The sequence below is a fragment of the Anthonomus grandis genome, chromosome 15, assembly GCF_022605725.1.
Source record: "Anthonomus grandis grandis chromosome 15, icAntGran1.3, whole genome shotgun sequence".
Classification (NCBI taxonomy): Eukaryota; Metazoa; Arthropoda; class Insecta; order Coleoptera; family Curculionidae; genus Anthonomus; species Anthonomus grandis.
The window spans coordinates 414,840-429,266 of record NC_065560.1 but is presented as its reverse complement, the minus strand read 5'-3'; the positions used below and the strand labels follow the sequence as shown (position 1 = coordinate 429,266).

At 31.3% G+C, this 14,427-nt stretch overlaps 2 protein-coding genes across 2 annotated transcripts in view; both read right to left on the bottom strand.

Annotated features, from left to right (window-relative positions):
• LOC126745108 (acyl-CoA Delta-9 desaturase-like) overlaps positions 1-14,427 on the bottom strand; it is a 170,096-nt gene that overhangs the window by 55,516 nt on the left and 100,153 nt on the right. The gene's annotated exons all lie outside the window — the stretch shown is intronic.
• Positions 1-14,427, bottom strand: part of LOC126745104 (FERM and PDZ domain-containing protein 4) — a 42,046-nt gene that overhangs the window by 22,326 nt on the left and 5,293 nt on the right. Inside the window, exons 2-8 of the mRNA XM_050452814.1 lie at positions 13,563-13,780; positions 7,178-7,297; positions 6,939-7,122; positions 6,633-6,881; positions 6,285-6,533; positions 2,943-3,202; positions 2,597-2,891 (exon numbers count right to left, since the gene is read on the bottom strand). Of these exons, the coding sequence (XP_050308771.1) occupies positions 2,597-2,891; positions 2,943-3,202; positions 6,285-6,533; positions 6,633-6,881; positions 6,939-7,122; positions 7,178-7,297; positions 13,563-13,741 (1,536 nt within the window). The 5' untranslated portion in view covers positions 13,742-13,780. The remainder of the gene's footprint in view (positions 1-2,596; positions 2,892-2,942; positions 3,203-6,284; positions 6,534-6,632; positions 6,882-6,938; positions 7,123-7,177; positions 7,298-13,562; positions 13,781-14,427) is intronic.

The following is a 14,427-nucleotide window of genomic DNA, read 5'->3' as shown; positions in this document are numbered from 1 at the left end:
CAAATACCAACAAAGTTATAAGCACTTTTGCCTGACGGGTCCGATTAAACTGAGTCCTTTGTAGTAGTTTTGTCCATCAGTGGTCACTGATTTCAAGGTTTGGGCATAAATGTAAAAAATGTGAATTGGACAGTTGTCCACATATTTTCCAAGCCATTTAAGATACTTTTATAATTCTTTCATTTTAAAAGATATCTCTATAGATGAGTTCTATGTCAACAAAATACATTTTATTAAACTAGAACCTTTTAAGTTACTGCATAATTTTTTTACTACTAGTTTTTCAAAGATTTCTTCGAAAATTTATAAGGTACTTAAATGAAGCTTTTACTGCAAGAAAATGTGTTTTCTAAGGAATAATTTGAGGTATGAACCATTCTTGCAGGTCTAATACTTTGTGAGTTAAGTACAGTTTTGTTCATCTACTCCCAGTGCTCACTAATTTGAGGTTTTTGAAATAAGTTTAATTATTTGAATTGTTCATTATATTTCGACATTTATACACATAACTTTTAAGATATACATCAAACCATTTAATATACTTTTGTAATTCTTTCTAATTATTCTCTGTAGATTCATTCTATGTCAAAAAAGTGAGGTTAAGTGAAGAATTTAATAAACCAGTAATATTTCTTGGAAGTATATGTACTTCCATGCAGTTGAAATCACGTTAAATACCTTCCAGGGAGTTTTTTACGTCCTGTAAGTTGCAAGGGTAGTTTTTGGGATTTATTTGGATAAATTAACGTTAATATTCTCTTCTCCTTAATACAGAGTTTATTCCAATTGTATCGTCCAGGCAAAAAGTGACCTCTACTGTATGGAAGACTATCTTGAATAACAATGCATAATCAGTTTACGTAATTATTTATTATTTCCAGGCAAGTAAACTCATAATAAATAATTTCCATGGAATTTTTTGTAGTTTGAGTACGAAGGGTAGTTTATGTAGAGAAATTAACGTTAATATCTTCCCTTTATACAGATTTGTTACCCAGTTATCTCGCGCTTATGATATCTATTTAAAAAATTTTGAAAAGTGACCTCTATTGCTTGGAAAAATAGTTCATCAACAGTCAGTTTACGTAATTATTTATTACTTCCAGGCAGTTGAAATATGTTAAATACGTTCCAGAGAATTTTTTGTGACCTGTAAATTGGAAGGTACTTTATTGAAGTTTTTACTGAAAGAAAATGCGTTTTTTGTGGAATAATTTAAGGTATGAACCATTTTTGTGGGTCTAATACTTTCCGACTTAGAGGCAGTTTTGCCCAGCAAGACTCCATGAATAAATTGAAATATTTGAATTTTTCATTAAATTTGGACATTTGTTCACGTAACTTCCATACCTTTTAAGATATTTTTGCAATTCTTTTGCAGCATTATAAAGTGTACTCTATAGATGAATTATATGTCAAAAAAGCGATTTTTAGTTAAAAATTTGATAAACTAGAACCATGTTGGTTTAGGGGTAATTTTTTTACTAAATTTTCTTTTTTTTTTAAGGATTCCTCGAAAAAAACCACCAACCAACCAAGAAGCATTCTCTGAAAACCAATTCTACATACGTTTCGAATTATATTCAATTCATCTTCAGGACTCTTGGGACAGAGAAACCGGGACATTTAATTAACGTTTATTTATCTTAAACAGGTCCAAGCTCAATCCCAACAAGTGACGGTAAACACCTTGAAGATTAAAAATTGTGAGACGTGCGGGGCGGGGCACCTTTGCCGCAAGACATCAACAAAAAAAGGGCCGTCATGAAAGTGAGAAAGTTTCAATGACTTCCATCTTTGTCCTACAGATTCGTAAATCGTTTTAAGGACGAATTTTGTGCGAAAACTCCCCCGCGATAATGGAGAGCCTCTTTATATTATTATAGACAACAACCGCAACCAAGTGTGATAGTATAAGAGTCTTAACCTCTGTAAATTTGCTTCTGCCGCACTAGAAGGTGCCAAAATGAATCTGATTAAATGTCATCTTCACAGGAATAAACGTGACTCAGTCTAGCACAAATTACGTCTTTAGTTTAAACGCAAAACTCCAGAAAATCAACTGCTATGGTCTCAGGAGCATGGTTTCAGATAAACCACATGGATCGATAAATGACTTAAGAAAATCAGATGCGAACAAAACGCATGAATGTTGAACATAATTTGAATTGAAACTGAATAATTCCTATGATAGTGCAAATCTAAGACGCCATCAATCTAAACTAAGCAGGGTAGTAGTAGTATTTAACTTGAGATGCTTTGATACTCAATACTACTGTAAATGAAATACAATCAGCGCCTAGAAGCACGAATTACTCGTAAATAGGTAACAACTCCTTGCTGCACAACCACTGATTCCAATACAATACATTTTTTGGAGAACGATTAATGAACAACCTCTCATTAGACTGTGAACAATTTTACACTGATTCATCTACCTAGATGACATTCTAATAGCATAGATAGAAAACCAAACTAAGGATTGGATAAAAGTCTCTCGCCCTAGGAGGTGCCGAAATGAATCTGATTTGACAGCCCCAGTTTGACTGGATACAATGGCAAAAAACTTAACTATAAATGAAATATTTGTACTTACCACGGAATTCCTATGTCCAGTAATCTGACTAATACCAAACTTGGGACTCACTAAGATCACCTTTTCCATCGTATCGCCCTTCGGTCCCGCCGAGAAACACTTGGCACCATAACTGGGCAACTGACTAGTGATATCCAGGTAATGTAACTTGACTTGCAGCGACGTCAGTTGCTTCCCAGACCCGGTCATGTTCGAGTGAAGCTTGAGAAAGTGACCTAAAATTTTTCTAATTTCTTTCGGTTTCAAATTGTCCAACACCGAGGCGGGGATGAAGCGTTCCAACCCGAATTCCTTCCTAAAAAGACACTTGAAAACATTTAGGAGTCATATCTCACATTTAACATACTCGACAATTTTCACGGTTAATTTGTTTGCCTGCATATTATTGGCCAGGGCGTGATGATACATGTGTAGGGCAGCCAATCGTAATGCCGTATCGTATTGCAGCTCGGGCGAAAACCGTTCCTGGATGACGTCGTTGCAGCACTGATTAAACAGATAGTCGAGTCCGTTTAAATCCTTTTGGGCCAATGAAGCTGCGGTTATTGGCACAAAGGTTACGCGAAATAAACAACGGAGCTTGTGGGCACCGGGTTGCGAAGCGATCTGGAAATTTTAAGAGGCGTTTTGAATTAAATTGCTCTGAGAGTCTCTAAATTTCACCCTAAAAACCTCTAAGAAAAAATAATTTTTTGCCTTATTCCAGGCACTCGAGTGTCTTTTTCAAGGGTTGCAGATGTAAATCGAATGCCTCTAAGTAAAGTAAATTTTAATTCCAGCCTCTCCAATTAAGGGAGAAAATTGGGACTAAGGAGTTAGACACCTCTGTATGTCTTCCCTAGTATTCAGCAAAAACTTTATAGCATTCTTGGACTGTCAAGTGTAAATCAACAGCTATTCTACAGGGTATTATACATCAATTGAACATCAACTGAGCTGTAAAGATAACTTAGGTGGCTAAAGGTTCTTGGGTTGTATGTACCTCTTCTGAACGTCAATTTTTAATGTTCGGATTGATCAACTTGAGGATCTTCGAATTAGTGTAAAGTTTTCCAAATTACACGTTAATGCCTTTACGTAAAGTGGAATATAATTTCAGACTCTTGGGTGTCTCCAAATTTCCCTAAAGATATTTAAATTATACCTAAAAGCCTCTAAGAAATTAATGTTTTGCCTTATTCCAGGATCTTGGGTTTCTCCAAACTGGCCAAATTATGTCTAAATTTCACCCAAAAGCCTGTAAGAAAGAATTTGTTGCTTTATTCCAGGGACTTGAGGCTCTTCCAATCGCTCTAAAATTTTTCAAATTACACGCAAATGCCTCTAAGTAAAGTAATTTTTTTTTTAATTCCAGGCTCTTGGGTTTCTTCAAATTAGGGAGAAAATAGAGACCCTAATGAGCTAGACATATCTGCATATTTTCTCTAGGATTCCGCAAATAAATTGTAATATTTTTGAGTCATTAACTAGCAATTGTTCTACAAGCTTTTGTACTAGTCAAGGGTTGTAAAAATAACTTGGTCAGAGTTCTCAGTATTCCATTAGCAGAATTGTTGTGAACGTCAATTTTCAATGATCGGGTTTATGCAAGTTGGATCAACTAAAGGTTGAACCCTCAAGACAAATATGATGAACAAATTAGAGGCATTTGAAGCGTGGGATTATGGGAGAATTCTCAAGAATGATCAACAAAGACCGTCAACTCTTTGACCCTATTAAAACACCCTAAAATTATATATGGAGGGCAGAAGAAGAATTGGTAGAAAGAAGTTGTCATGTCATTACAAGTTTATACACACTGCTAGAGACTAGCATCAATTAATGCATTACCAATCAAGATGAAGTTGATACAGGTTGTTCTTCTCAAGAATCAATATTCAAGAGAGCCAATACAAAATCCTTGTCCATTACCAGCATGACCAATAGATGGTTTCGTTTATGATCCTTAATTAATTAACACTGTTTTTGTATTAAATAATTATATACAAAATTATTATCAATTTTAAATAATATATATTGGATCATAGTCTTTGTTCTTCTAGGTTCCTTCGTTTATTTACATTTTATTTATAAATGTTTAATACAAAAACAGTGATTTTTCAGGAGAATTTCTTAACGGGTAACGTATGTGGGGCGGGTGGGGGGGCAAGGGTAATGCTATTGAAAAACGAGTTTTTTGCATAAAGTACTTGCCTCAAAAATGTACAATTTAAATTCTCTAAAGTAAAGCTGCATCTAAAAGCAACATTACAACTGCCTGGACTAAAAACCAGTTGTTGCTATGGTGCAACAAGAACTCCCAAAGTTTCTCTACTGCTTTATTTTATGTGATATAGGGTGACACCAGCATAATGATAAGGTTTAAGTCAGGTATCCATTTGCTGTTTGTCGAACCCCTTCAAGTCAATGTTGGATTTGATTGGTGTCAAACTCAATGGCGGAATGGCAGTTTTTGACTTTTACCTTTAGACTATCGGAAAGACATGCAGAGTCTTAATTAAGTCACCGTTACAGACCTTACACTCAATTTATAATTTTTTTTTAAAATAATAGAAATAAAGAATTTTTTGCTTTATTCCAGGGACTTGAGGGTCTTTTAATTGCTCTAAAGTTGTTTAAATTAGACGGAACTGCCTCTACGTAAAGTAGATTTTAATTTCAGACTCTTGGGTGTCTCCAAATTGCCCTAAAGATATTTAAATTATACCTAAGAGCTTCAAAGAAACTAATGTTTTGCCTTATACCAGGATCTCGGGTTTCTCCAAACTGCTCAAATAATGTCAAAATTTCACCCAAAAGCCTGTAAGAAAGAATTTGTTGCTTTATTCCAGGAACTTGAGGCTCTTCCAATTGCTCTAAAGTTTTCCAAATTTCGCGCAAGTGCCTCTAAGTAAAGTAATTTTTTTTTATTCCAGGCTCTTGAGTTTCTTCAAATTAGGGAGAAAATAGGAACTACACACGACCTAGACACCTCTACTTATATTCACCAAAAATATTGTAATATTCTGGGGCCATCAACTGTAAATTAACACCTCTTAAATGAATTTTTATATAATTCAGAAATTAGTGCTGTTGAAAAGTTCAGGACAATATAAGTCACCTGAAATCAGTTGGAATAATGCGCATAAATCATTCCCGATATATTCACTGTTCTCTAGAAGTATGAGCCCTCAGAATGTCTCTTCTATATAGTTTCAGTCCTGTTAATATGCTTCCGGTAAAACGGAGGCCACACAAGAGATGCCTAATTGAGCAATGACCTTACTAAGCAAATACAAATTACTGAAAACAGATGGTATAGCAAAATGGCGCACAATAAACCCCAACCGGCTCTAGAAACAAGTGAATCCATATGGGATTGAAATGAATGCATTCTATCCAAACCCACTCCCAGGTCGGCAATGATATTGACAGCTGAAGTTGGATGTCATAATCCTCAATGCTCTCAAGGACCTTGAGGAATTCCAAACATTTTTTCATAATAAAAGTATCATCCACATATTGGAAAGGTTTAAATCGGGTACTGATTGCCTGCTTGTCTAATTCTTTCATGTAAATAAAAAAAATACTAAGGTGCCGAATTCAATGGCGGAATGGCAATATTCTAGTTTCATCTTTAGAGCATCTGGGAGACATACAAAACCTCAATTAGGCCCCCATTTACTAAAAAAATAAGGTAAGTACTTACCCTGGCAATCGAATCCTGCGGATCAAGTAACGTTAACTTATTGCGCTTCAGACTTTTGATATGTTCTACGACTAGACTAAAATACTCGGAGGCTTTAATGCACAGTTTCGCCTGCAGGGAATTTATTACGTCCTGAACGGTGGTCCAGGTGTCATATTTGAAGCTCTTGGTTTGGCCGTTTTCTAGGAACACCTTTAGGACGTTCGCCATTTGAGGCACACAAATGTCGCCGAGAGAAAACGCGGAAGGCTAAAAGAAAATTTAGATTTCCAGTAATCGGGTCGTCAAGTTAGTTAGCATTTAACACTATTGATTAATGTCAAGGCTAAAAATAGGAAATACATGTACCGGAAATAACGGTGCACCGTTGACACAGACGCTTTCTGCAAATCGCACCCTGGAGGGTTTGCATTTGAGACGGGCTCGTTTCGTGGCCGATAGCAGGGTTGATTTCCTTACGCCCTGCTGCTCCGTCGGTTGGCAAACTTCCAAAGTGACGGAGTGCGTACAGGAACGGACTAATGAGATGACGTGTTCCCGCGGGGCCAGTTTCACGTCCTCCCCGTTGACCGTTAAAATTTGGTCTCCAGGAAGTAACTGCCGAAAAAGGGGTAATTTAAGTAATAATAATCAAAAAAACGTCACGCAATTTACCTTATCTACACTGGGCCCGCCCTCGGTAACGAACCTTACTATGACGGGTTTTTCGGAACCAGCTACGAACCCGAACCCGAGACTTGCCGATCGTTCCAAAGTCACGAATCTGGGTTTCGGCTTGGGAAGGTTTTCGGTCACCCTGTATATCGGGGTTTCGTAGGTGGTCGTTTTATTGACATGGCTAGAAAGTAAAAAAATGTAATACAAAATAACAGTTTTGTCCATTTAATACTTACTTGATGTAGTAAGATCTACCGGTGTCATCTACAGCCCGTTCCCAACCATAAGGTAAAGTCTCTGTCTCTGTTTTCCATACGTCGGCGGGAGGGAGCCAGCCGGCCGTACGCGTTATGTGGCTATAAGAATAGAAATTTTAGTTTCAAAAGTTTCAAAATTCTTTAAGTAATATAATGATTTGTGTTACGTGCCGAATTCAATGACGGAATGGCAATATGTTACTTCGTTAGACTGTAATACGTGAAGTGTATAATTATGTATTTACTAGGCCATGAATAAGGAAACCATCAAGAATTTGTACACATATTCCCTGGACAATTTTTTCAGTTCACAGTTGTGTCCTGACACAGTTGTATCCTGACATTGAAATTTTGTACACATATTCTCTGGACGATTTCATTGGACACCTATTTCAGCGTTTTTCCAAATTCGTACAAGATTTTGAAAAAAAAAATATTTTTTGAAAATATTGATTATTTTTTTCTAATTATACGACAGAATGTTCATAACTCAAAAAATTGATCAAATATCAGTTTGAAAATTTGTACACATATTCTCTGGACGATTTCATTGGACACCTATTTCAGCGTTTTTCCAAATTGGTACAAGATTTTGAAAAAAAAAATATTTTTTAAAAATATTGATTATTTTTTTCTATATATACGACACAATGTTCATAACTCCAAAAATTGATCAAATATCAGTTTGAAAATTTGTGCACATATTCTCTGGACGATTTCATTGGACACCTATTTCAGCGTTTTTCCAAATTCGTACAAGATTTTGAAAAAAAAAATATTTTTTGAAAATATTGATTATTTTTTTCTATATATACGACACAATGTTCATAACTCCAAAAATTGATCAAATATCAGTTTGAAAATTTGTGCACATATTCTCTGGACGATTTCATTGGACACCTATTTCAGCGTTTTTCCAAATTCGTACAAGATTTTGAAAAAAAAAATATTTTTTGAAAATATTGATTATTTTTTTCTATATATACGACACAATGTTCATAACTCCAAAAATTGATCAAATATCAGTTTGAAAATTTGTGCACATATTCTCTGGACGATTTCATTAGACACCTATTTCAGCGTTTTTCCAAATTCGTACAAGATTTTGAAAAAAAATATATTTTTTGAAAATATTGATTATTTTTTTCTATATATACGACACAATGTTCATAACTCCAAAAATTGATCAAATATCAGTTTGAAAATTTGTACACATATTCTCTGGACGATTTCATTGGACACCTATTTCAGCGTTTTTCCAAATTCGTACAAGATTTTGAAAAAAAAAATATTTTTTAAAAATATTGATTATTTTTTTCTATATATACGACACAATGTTCATAACTCCAAAAATTGATCAAATATCAGTTTGAAAATTTGTGCACATATTCTCTGGACGATTTCATTAGACACCTATTTCAGCGTTTTTCCAAATTCGTACAAGATTTTGAAAAAAAAAATATTTTTTGAAAATATTGATTATTTTTTTCTATATATACGACACAATGTTCATAACTCCAAAAATTGATCAAATATCAGTTTGAAAATTTGTACACATATTCTCTGGACGATTTCATTGGACACCTATTTCAGCGTTTTTCCAAATTCGTACAAGATTTTGAAAAAAAAAATATTTTTTAAAAATATTGATTATTTTTTTCTATATATACGACACAATGTTCATAACTCCAAGAATTGATCAAATATCAGTTTAAAAATTTGTGCACATATTCTCTGGACGATTTCATTAGACACCTATTTCAGCGTTTTTCCAAATTCGTACAAGATTTTGAAAAAAAAAATATTTTTTGAAAATATTGATTATTTTTTTCTATATATACGACACAATGTTCATAACTCAAAAAATTGACCAAATATCAGTTTGAAAATTTGTGCACATATTCTCTGGACGATTTCATTGGACACCTATTTCAGCGTATTTCCAAATTCGTACAAGATTTTGAAAAAAAAAATATTTTTTGAAAATATTGATTATTTTTTTCTAATTATACGACAGAATGTTCATAACTCAAAAAATTGATCAAATATCAGTTTGAAAATTTGTGCACATATTCTCTGGACGATTTCATTGGACACCTATTTCAGCGTTTTTCCAAATTCGTACAAGATTTTGAAAAAAAAAATATTTTTTGAAAATATTGATTATTTTTTTCTATATATACGACACAATGTTCATAACTCCAAAAATTGATCATATATCAGTTTAAAAATGTGTGCACATATTCTCTGGACGATTTCATTGGACACCTATTTCAGCGTATTTCCAAATTCGTACAAGATTTTGAAAAAAAAAATATTTTTTGAAAATATTGATTATTTTTTTCTAATTATACGACAGAATGTTCATAACTCAAAAAATTGATCAAATATCAGTTTGAAAATTTGTGCACATATTCTCTGGACGATTTCATTGGACACCTATTTCAGCGTTTTTCCAAATTCGTACAAGATTTTGAAAAAAAAAATATTTTTTGAAAATATTGATTATTTTTTTCTATATATACGACACAATGTTCATAACTCCAAAAATTGATCATATATCAGTTTAAAAATGTGTGCACATATTCTCTGGACGATTTCATTGGACACCTATTTCAGCGTTTTTCCAAATTCGTACAAGATTTTGAAAAAAAAAATATTTTTTGAAAATATTGATTATTTTTTTCTATATATACAACACAATGTTCATAACTCCAAAAATTGACCAAATATTAATTTGAAAATTTGTGCACATATTCTCTGGACGATTTCATTGGACACCTATTTCAGCGTTTTTCCAAATTGGTACAAGATTTTGAAAAAAAAAATATTTTTTGAAAATATTGATTTTTTTTTTCTATATATACAACACAATGTTCATAACTCCAAAAATTGACCAAATATTAATTTGAAAATTTGTACACATATTCTTTGGACGATTTCATTAGACACCTATTTCAGCGTTTTTCCAAATTCGTACAAGATTTTGAAAAAAAAAATATTTTTTGAAAATATTGATTATTTTTTTCTATATATACGACACAATGTTCATAACTCCAAAAATTGACCAAATATTAATTTAAAAATTTGTGCACATATTCTCTGGACGATTTCATTAGACACCTATTTCAACGTTTTTCCAAATTCGTACAAGATTTTGAAAAAAAATATATTTTTTGAAAATATTGATTTTTTTTTTCCAATTATACGACAGAATATTCATAACTTCAAAAATTGACCAAATATCGGTTTGAAAATTTGTACACATATTCTTTGGACGATTTCATTGGACACCTATTTAAGCGTTTTTCCAAATTCGCACAAAATTTTGAAAAAAAAAATATTTTTTGAAAATATTGATTATTTTTTTCTATATATACAACACAATGTTCATAACTCCAAAAATTGACCAAATATTAATTTGAAAATTTGTGCACATATTCTCTGGACGATTTCATTGGACACCTATTTCAGCGTTTTTCCAAATTGGTACAAGATTTTGAAAAAAAAAATATTTTTTGAAAATATTTATAATTTTTTTCTATATATAAGACAGAATGTTCATAACTCAAAAAATTGACCAAATATCATTTTGAAAATTTGTACACATATTCTCTGGACGATTTCATTGGACACCTATTTCAGCGTTTTTCCAAATTCGTACAAGATTTTGAAAAAAAAAATATTTTTTGAAAATATTGATTATTTTTTTCTATATATACGACACAATGTTCAGAACTCCAAAAATTGACCAAATATTAATTTAAAAATTTGTGCACATATTCTCTGGACGATTTCATTAGACACCTATTTCAACGTTTTTCCAAATTCGTACAAGATTTTGAAAAAAAATATATTTTTTGAAAATATTGATTTTTTTTTTCCAATTATACGACAGAATATTCATAACTTCAAAAATTGACCAAATATCGGTTTGAAAATTTGTACACATATTCTTTGGACGATTTCATTGGACACCTATTTAAGCGTTTTTCCAAATTCGCACAAAATTTTGAAAAAAAAAATATTTTTTGAAAATATTGATTATTTTTTTCTATATATACAACACAATGTTCATAACTCCAAAAATTGACCAAATATTAATTTGAAAATTTGTACACATATTCTTTGGACGATTTCATTAGACACCTATTTCAGCGTTTTTCCAAATTCGTACAAGATTTTGAAAAAAAAAATATTTTTTGAAAATATTGATTATTTTTTTCTATATATACGACACAATGTTCATAACTCCAAAAATTGACCAAATATTAATTTGAAAATTTGTGCACATATTCTCTGGACGATTTCATTAGACACCTATTTCAGCGTTTTTCCAAATTCGTACAAGATTTTGAAAAAAAAAATATTTTTTGAAAATATTGATTTTTTTTTTCCAATTATACGACAGAATATTCATAACTTCAAAAATTGACCAAATATCGGTTTGAAAATTTGTACACATATTCTTTGGATGATTTCATTGGACACCTATTTAAGCGTTTTTCCAAATTCGCACAAAATTTTGAAAAAAAAAATATTTTTTGAAAATATTGATTATTTTTTTCTATATATACGACACAATGTTCATAACTCCAAAAATTGACCAAATATTAATTTAAAAATTTGTGCACATATTCTCTGGACGATTTCATTAGACACCTATTTCAACGTTTTTCCAAATTCGTACAAGATTTTGAAAAAAAATATATTTTTTGAAAATATTGATTTTTTTTTTCCAATTATACGACAGAATATTCATAACTTCAAAAATTGACCAAATATCGGTTTGAAAATTTGTACACATATTCTTTGGACGATTTCATTGGACACCTATTTAAGCGTTTTTCCAAATTCGCACAAAATTTTGAAAAAAAAAATATTTTTTGAAAATATTGATTATTTTTTTCTATATATACAACACAATGTTCATAACTCCAAAAATTGACCAAATATTAATTTGAAAATTTGTGCACATATTCTCTGGACGATTTCATTAGACACCTATTTCAGCGTTTTTCCAAATTCGTACAAGATTTTGAAAAAAAAAATATTTTTTGAAAATATATTTTTTTTTCCAATTATACGACAGAATATTCATAACTTCAAAAATTGACCAAATATCGGTTTGAAAATTTGTACACATATTCTTTGGACGATTTCATTGGACACCTATTTCAGCGTTTTTCCAAATTCGCACAAAATTTTGAAAAAAAAAATATTTTTTGAAAATATTGATTATTTTTTTCTATATATACGACACAATGTTCATAACTCCAAAAATTGACCAAATATTAATTTAAAAATTTGTGCACATATTCTCTGGACGATTTCATTAGACACCTATTTCAGCGTTTTTCCAAATTCGTACAAGATTTTGAAAAAAAAAATATTTTTTGAAAATATTGATTTTTTTTTTCCAATTATACGACAGAATATTCATAACTTCAAAAATTGACCAAATATCGGTTTGAAAATTTGTACACATATTCTTTGGACGATTTCATTGGACACCTATTTCAGCGTTTTTCCAAATTCGCACAAAATTTTGAAAAAAAAAATATTTTTTGAAAATATTGATTATTTTTTTCTATATATACAACACAATGTTCATAACTCCAAAAATTGACCAAATATTAATTTGAAAATTTGTGCACATATTCTCTGGACGATTTCATTAGACACCTATTTCAGCGTTTTTCCAAATTCGTACAAGATTTTGAAAAAAAAAATATTTTTTGAAAATATTGATTTTTTTTTTCCAATTATACGACAGAATATTCATAACTTCAAAAATTGACCAAATATCGGTTTGAAAATTTGTACACATATTCTTTGGACGATTTCATTGGACACCTATTTAAGCGTTTTTCCAAATTCGCACAAAATTTTGAAAAAAAAAATATTTTTTGAAAATATTGATTATTTTTTTCTATATATTCGACACAATGTTCATAACTCAAAAAATTGACCAAATATCAGTTTGAAAATTTGTACACATATTCTCTGGACGATTTGATTGGACACCTATTTCAGCGTTTTTCTAAATTCGCACAAAATTTTGAAAAAAAAAATATTTTTTGAAAATATTTATTATTTTTTTCCAATTATACGACAGAATATTCATAACTCCAAAAATTGACCAAATATCACTTTGAAAATTTGTACACATATTCTCTGGACGATTTCATTGGACACCTATTTCAGCGTTTTTCCAAATTCGCACAAAATTTTGAAAAAAAAAATATTTTTTGAAAATATTGATTTTTTGTATATTCGCACTTAAGAAAGACATTTGCCAAACCGGTATAGTAATTTGTAATAAGACTTTTAAGGTTAGAAAAGTATAGATCCGTGTACTCACTTGCAATAATATAGTCTTCCTTCTTTTGTGACGTGGGCCGTCCATCCTGGAGCAGGAGCAGAATCCAAAATGTGTAACGCCCTACTGCACTCTTCTTGACTCCTCGAGTCTTTGGTTTGTTGCTGTTTAAGAGAACTTCCTTCAGGTTCGGGTTTGCGAAGTCCGTTTTGTAAGAACATCACGAATGGTGGTGATCCATGTAAGTATTTTGTAAGTTCCTGAAATTCCGTTTGTTATGTGTAAATCAGAGAGAAATAAAAAGTAGAGTATGTTAGAGGAAGAAGTAGTTGATAGATAATAATTTCCTTGGTACACCAGGTTCAATAAATTTAATACGAACAGTTTTTCATATTAATTAATTCAAGGTAGGTACCGTAGTGTTAATTGGTATGTATCAAATCGAAAATGCATACCTTTGTTCGGGCAACTAAGTGTTTTTTGAATAAAATAATAATGTTGGTCATGTAACGACCAGGTTTATAGAAAATAAATTATCGGTATTTGAAATATTTTAATATCTGATTTATGCAAAGTGTTTGCATTGCATTTTCTTAAGTCCATGTTGCTTTTGAAGTCTTCTGTTGATTGTTGGTGATCATAAATTAAACCCCTTAAAAATTAATACAAATAAACCACAATTTCTTGGGATCAAGTCAATTTTTCATTTTAGGGCTTAAAACGTTAGCTTTTAAAATACCTTGCACTCAATTAAGTCCTTTCACGTGAAATAATTAAATCGGTCGATCCAGGTCAGTAGGCTTTAAAATAAAAAGAGTTAAAGAAGAAATGCAGGAAAATATCTGGAAATTATTCTTCCAGGAAATCAATTTAAAAAAATTCATTGGATAGGGAAAATTTTCGGGTA